This window comes from Sciurus carolinensis, chromosome 12 (genome assembly GCF_902686445.1).
Source record: "Sciurus carolinensis chromosome 12, mSciCar1.2, whole genome shotgun sequence".
NCBI classification, from domain to species: domain Eukaryota; kingdom Metazoa; phylum Chordata; class Mammalia; order Rodentia; family Sciuridae; genus Sciurus; species Sciurus carolinensis.
The window spans coordinates 105,044,697-105,051,813 of record NC_062224.1 but is presented as its reverse complement, the minus strand read 5'-3'; the positions used below and the strand labels follow the sequence as shown (position 1 = coordinate 105,051,813).

At 41.3% G+C, this 7,117-nt stretch overlaps 1 protein-coding gene across 1 annotated transcript; it reads left to right on the top strand.

Moving 5' to 3' along the window:
• Positions 1 to 4,697: 4,697 nt before the first annotated feature.
• LOC124961131 (dynein regulatory complex protein 8-like) lies at positions 4,698 to 5,186 on the top strand. The gene has a single exon (XM_047519879.1). The coding sequence runs from the start codon at positions 4,698 to 4,700 to the stop codon at positions 5,184 to 5,186; it is 489 nt and encodes a 162-aa protein (XP_047375835.1).
• Positions 5,187 to 7,117: the final 1,931 nt, after the last annotated feature.

Genomic DNA, 7,117 nt, shown 5'->3' with positions numbered 1-7,117 from the left:
GCATTATAATTTATAATTGGTAAAAACTGGAAATAGTCTACAAGTTCAATACTATGGTCTTGATTAAATTATTGCATATTCATCAGGAAAATATACACAGAGATGAAACATCATATTTTCATAAAGAATAAATTTCACAATGTTCACAACATATTGTTGAATAAAAAAAGCTAATTATAAAACTGGATAGTATGAGTTCAGTTTTCTTCAAAACATATGCATGTATTTACATATTTAAGAACTGTTACATATCAAATAATTGCAATGGCTAATTCCGTTCTTTTCTAAATTTTATATTGCATTCAGGCATCAGTTTCATGATTAGGAATAAAAGCAACTAAATCTGTTTTTTAAAAAGAGAGACATGAAGGTCAAATACTCTGAAAGATTTTGTGATTTAAACCTTTATACAAGTGATATTTTGACAACCCAATCTTGCTCAACTGACCAGACATCATAATACCCTGTCTCACATATCAAGGATGAAAATAATAAGCTGCCATTTATTGAGTGCTTACTCTGTGCCAGAGGAAGAATCTGAGGCAGGAAATGGCCACCTAGCTAGTAGGTGGTGGGACTGGCATTTGAACCCTGGCAGCCTGGCTCCGAGACCCACACTCCTCACATCTACACATATGCACTTGCTTTCTCCTTTGCAAGGAGAACTGGAAAGTCAGGTCCAAACTGCGAACTGAGTAAAACCTGGTTTGATGGGTAAAGAAGGGGATATGAATGAGTCTTGCTAAATAGACGATTGTGGAATTCGATTTGAGTTATATTTAATTTTGTGCTTAGGGCTATTGCAGACACCACTGTCTGACTTTCCAAGTTCATGCAGCTGGTGACAGCTGGGGTACAAACCCAAGAGCTTGCCCTAGTGTTTACATGCTTCTGCCGTCTACTATGTGCCCAAGTCCTGTTTCTTGGGAGCATTGGGAGGGAAAAGGAGAGTTTGCAGCATGATTCAGTCTGGTCATCTGGTATCCCCATCACCGACTGGCAGGCACCTTTCTCGACCACCTTGCTCTCCCAGTGTCCTCAGGCATCCTCTGCGTCTCTGCACATTCAGGGTACATTTGCATCCCACTTTCCCAACTCCTGACTCCAACTTTCCTCTCATCAGATATGTCACTTTAGTATTGGAAGTCTGGCCCACACCTCAGCATCTCAGAAATTGATTGCATTGTCTGGTGAGGCGTGGGAAGTTTGCTTTTGAGGCTCAGGGTCACTGTAAGCAAATATTAATGTTTAAAATTAGAAGCTAAAGAATCACATGTATTTACAAAGGAGGAAGTCCTAATGGTTTTCTGGATGCACAAATGATAGCTGGTGTGAAGCTTTTAAAGTGCTTTCCTGCTAACTCCAAAGGCCTGAGGTTTGTTTTCTTTGAGGTTTCTTAATGGAATCTAAACACTTCATTGTGTTCACTGGAGCAGTGAATTGAATATCAAGTGCGAGGCCTTAAAAGGAAAGCCAGAGAGTTGCAATGCCATTTGCGTGAAATATGTTATTATTTCCTGGTTTCTTCTATGATATGGAAATGCTCTTATGAGAGATAAGCATGACCTCTTTATATTGTTCCTTTTTTCCACAGGCCTCACTAGCAGGGTGGTCGGCCACCATCGCCTGCCAGGTGTCATGCCCAAGTTGCCACTTGGGGGCAGTCTAATACCTCCATCCCGTCCCATGTCATCTTCCCGCCTGCCTTCCCTACACAGGATTCTTAAGTTGTTGACCTGGTTTCTGGTCCCTCTTACAATAGAACGTTCATTACCAATCACAGCACTTTCTTAAGAAGAAACTCAAGGACCGCATGCTAAGCATGCACTCACACAGTCTTCAAGAAGCATCCAGGAGTACTACCCCTCGGAAGGAGGTGGTCAGGGCAGGCATGCCGAACACCTTTTTTAAGAAGAGGCACCGTGACTTGGAAAGGTGAAATCCAACTTAAAGCCTCAAATGGTCCTAAAGTGGCAGGTCCTCTGCTCCTTTGGCCAGCATGCTTTCCTCTAACCATCCCGAAATCAGACCCAGCCTTTATTCTGAAGGAAGATCATCTTCTAACGAGACATCAAAATGACAAATAGCAGTAAAAATAATTCAATAGAAAAAGGAAATCACATAATCACATTTTCCTCTTTCTGCTCATAAAATGGTTTCACTTTTAAGGAATAAAGAATCATAATCCCCTTTCAAAGTTTAATGTAAATTCATTTAAACATGGGAGTAAACAGCTTGCTGAGATCCCTTCCCCACCCTTCCGCTAGGCAATTTAATTAATGGGCAAACAGCCTGATGGTGGATTTTTCTGATACAATGGCATTAACGAGTAAGATCCATCTTTGCACATAGCTCTTTGGCACATCTCTCTGGCTGCATTACAGAAACAGAACAGAGTTGTAAGCTTCCTGGAAAGTAATGATTTGGCAGGGATCTACCCTCAGATGAATCCACATAGAAGTACTCAGGTGGTCCTCATTGGTGCCAGGACACAGGATGGATGGCAGAGGGTGTGTGTTGAAGGTGTGGGTCATGGGCAAGTTCCTGAGCTGGGGAGGGAGGGCCAGCCTGGGAATGCAGACCATGAGAACAAGGTGTTCCTGCCCCCTCTGTTCCTGCAGTCCACTCCTTAGTCAAGTGTGCGCTGACTGCTGTGTGCTCAACATGGAGCAGAGTTTTGTCTAACAGATAAACTTTCTAAATGATTTTTGAAAAAGGTCTATGCCTTGGAAAAGCTTGCATTTCAAATAAGAAAGTTGTTTTTTAAAGAGGTTATTTAACAAATGATTACTGAGCTTCTACTCTGTGCCATGGGAATGCCTGACAAGCTTCAAGGCTCCAGACTGAAATACATTGCAGTGTGGATAAGTAGCTCTCAGACCCCAATTCATTGACAATATGGTCAAGGTTATACAGAAGTGCAAAAGAGGTAGGGTGCTGGTCGGCACAGGGCTGGCGTGCTTTTAGTACTGCTCCCAAGATCATACTCAAAGTTTAAATTCACTACAGAACTATTTAAGGAATTTGCTGGAAAAACTTTCCAGGACTTTTTTAAAGGACAGAGCAGATAGGTAAACACCCACCTCAGGCTTTTGGCCAGTTAGTCATTTGCCTATTCTCAACACCACAACCTGCTGAGAGATGCCCCACTAACTGCATTTCAATGTCTCTACAATGATACAGGTCAAGTAGGAGCCTCAGTCATAGTGTGTGCTATGTGATCTGCTTAACAGAAATGTCCTCAGCACCAAGGTTGTGGATTCCATGTTCCTGTTCACTCCTAGTAAATGGCAAGAACATCTCCTCTGTGGACATTTTAAAGAGTCCTAGGATTTCAATCTCAAATGAAAATGTCCTCAGGGGCTGAAGACAATGCCTGGGATCTTGCATGCTGCCTACAACAGTAGCACACCGGCCTGTTATTATAGACAGCAGCCAGTGTTCGGTCTGTCCTTGTAGCCTCCTGTTCCTCTGAGCATGGTCCTTAGGGTGCTGCTCTAGTGAGCATCTTGGCTGCTTCTACCCATCATTTCTTCAGGCATGAATTTTGTCCTGGGATGCAGATCCATCTCCTCACCATTCTGCAGTGATTACTACAGGAGACCAGAGCAGCTACCTCAGTTACTGAAAGAGGAAAGATAAGGCTACCTCACACCACCAGCTCTGCCGTCAGCTTTACATGCAACCCAAACCCACATGTCCATCCAGCCCGACTCACAGACCTTCACAATGGTATGCTGCAAGAGCAAAGTATGCAGAGTATACAACACACCTTGACTTTCCCCAGCCTGTCCCTAATCTGGATTTTAAGCAATTCATTTATCCTCTTTGGACCTTGTTTTTCTTGTTTTAAAAAAAAAAAAAATGTGGGGGGTGGGAACCAATGACTTTAAATGTCCTTTTCAGCTCTTACTTTTCATGATTCTGTGTACATAAAAGTCAAAGAGAAATAGATCAGGCTGGAGTTATTGAGAGTCACTGCCCTGTAGTTGAACCAAGAGAATCAGTGTGAATATTTTTCAGACGTTTAGTACGGGGCAGCATGACAATTAATGATTGGTGTACACAGAGAAACTCTGGACTCTGAATCAAACACAGTGAGTTTTAAGCCACATGCTGTATTCTGGATCTTGATTGTCTCCCAAAGGTCCATGTGCTAAAGGCATGGTCCCCAGCCCATGGCACTACAGGAAGGTAGTGGGCCTGGTGGAAAGAAGTTAAGTCACAGGAACATGTCCTTAAAGGGGATTTAGGGCCCTGGACCCTTCTGTCCCTCTCTTTGCTTCCAGAACAGCTTACTCCACCACAAACTCCCACCATAATGTACTGCCTCCTTACAGACCCAAAGGTCACCTGGTCAAATAACCAGGGACTGACTGAGAAAAGGAGAATCATTTCATGTAATGAAAATAGGAGCAGAGACAGGAAAAAAATTCACTTTTGAAGCAAAACCTATGAAGAAGTTAGGACTCTTGCCTTTGTCATTTACAAGAACATGAATACTGAATCTGATGCTGGGAGTCAAAACAAATCTTTCCTATTTTCAAGTTGATTATCACATAAATGGATTACCAAAGAGATTCTGTCGGCGGCCCCTCCCCCAGCCGGGGGTTGCGGCTCCGCGAGGGACCCAGCCGGGCGACCCGGGCAAACGGGCTAACGACTGGCATCTCCCAGGCGTCCTGCTCCGCAGCAAGATGACGGAAGATAAAATCAAGGAAGAGTTAGTACTAGCAGACTTTCACAAAAAAATCAAAGAGGCATTTGAAGTGTTTGACCACGAGTCGAATAATACGGTGGATGTGAGAGAAATTGGAACAATTATCAGGTCATTAGGGTGCTGCCCTAGTGAAGGAGAGATACACGATCTGCTGGCAGAGGTAGAAGAAGAAGAGCCCACTGGATACATTCGATATGAAAAGTTTCTTCCAGTGATGACCAAAGTACTGCAGGAAAGAAGATACAGACCAATTCCAGAAGATGTCCTTCTTGGAGCTTTTGAGGTTTTAGATTCTGCCAAACGTGGGTTTCTTACTAAGGAAGAACTGGTCAAGTATATGACTGAAGAAGGCGAGCCTTTCTCTCAAGAAGAAATGGAAGAAATGTTGTCTGCTGCAATTGATCCAGGATCAAATTCAGTTAATTATAAGGAATATATAACAATGATGGTGATAGATGAAAATTAAATGTTCTGAAACTTAATTTCTAATTGAAAGGATAGTTGGAAAATGACTTGTCCTTGTTAATTTTGCATTTTATTTTGTAATTCTTTTATCCGATGTTCAATGCCTGTGACATGATTATTTCAACATTCTTTGTTTTCTAAAGATGACCATCACAAAAAATTCTTTTTCAGTACTGGGAATGGAACCCACTGAGCTACATCCCTAAGCCTTTTTACTTTTTTCATTTTGAGAGACGGACTCACAAAGTTGCATAGGCTGGCCTCAAACTTTCAGTTGTCCTGCCTCAGACTCACAGGTGTGCCCTGCTCACCTGGCTGATCATAACAATTTTAAACATAAATGTATGTAGAATATCCAGACCTATGGAATGACAAATTGCTAATTACTTAAAAACTAATCTTAAAGCAATTTAACATTAAAATGGGTTATTGTTTAATTTATACAATAAACATGTTACCTTCTAACTGAGAAAATTAAGAATGACTATAATGAACCAAGGTTTGGCATATAAAGATCTGGAGAGAGGGCAGAATGACCACAAATTGAAAATGAGTGGCAGTATGGTGGGATCTTCTTTTTAAAGAACAATAAATACTTCAGTAATCTGAAGAGAGAGAGAGAGAGAGAGAAAGAGAGAGAGAGAGATTTGTCACAGTGTAAAATTTTCTGTAGGCATTTAGCTCTATAGAAGTGGAAAAATTGTGATTTGGGAGATGAGTTCAAATCCTGGTTCCATTACTTGCTAGCTGTGTGACTTTATGCAAGCTACTTAACTTTTCAGAGACTGTTATTTACCAGTCATATGAGAATGAATAATATTTCATGAGATTGTATTTTAAGATTAAGAGAAATGGAGTTTAGGATTTGTTAAGCTCTTGACACATTGTAGGAACGCAATAAACATTAGTTTTTCTCGGTACCTTTTCTAAAAAATAGCTTGGTGGGGGGGAATCTAATAAATCTCGAGCTCCAACTTCATGCCAGAAATTTCCATGGCTTTATCATTTAATTTATGAAGTGGCTGCTGTTATCTAAATTTAACCTAAATTCACTTTTCCCCAACGTAAAAGGAACTTAATAATATCTTTCCTACCTAGCCCAAAGAATTCTTATGAGGATTAAAAGAATTTAATGTGAAAGGACTTTGCAAATTGCCATTTTCTATAAATGTGAATATAATAGCTATTGTTTTATGAAATACTCTTTATGCTGTACAGTGAAAAGAATGTTCAGTCACCCCCACATGCATTTATTCAGATCCTACTATTTGGTTATGTATTCAGAAAATGGTTTCTGTGCTCAGAGGCTTTATAAACGGGGACATCAAAATAACACCCAGGAAACTAATGGGAATAGTTAGAAAGAGCAGAGTTGCCACTGTAGTGGGAAGGAGTTAGAAGGAGTTGGCTTAAAAGATAGATTTAAGACGAAGAGCTTGAGGGAAGGGGAGCCATTTTACATGAGGAAAACAGTATGAATATAAGAATAGAGGCAGGAAAAAATCTTTCAGGGCCTGTAAAGAAATGACTTTCTTGCCTTTGCAACTTTTCAGGAACATTAACTATTGAATCATTCATGCTGCAAACATTCACAGAGCACCTCCTTTGTGCCAGGTACTACTCTAGGTGCTGGGGACACATTGGTGACAAATTTAAAGGTTGAGGAGTTTACTTCTAGTGAGTGAGACTGCCAATCAGTACAATCAATTAATAAGTTATACAGACTGTTAGGAGGCAATAAGGGCTATGGAGAAATAGCAGAGCAAGGCAGGGCGATGAGGAGAAGCCAGGTGGCAGGGGCAGTGCAGAATGTGGCCTCAGCCGGGTTACACCCAAAGGGTGACAGCTGTGCAAAGCCATGAGGAGGCGAAGGTGGAAGTCAGGCAGATGTAGAGAAAGAGCTTCAGCAAAGGAGCTGCTAGACCGGTGTTT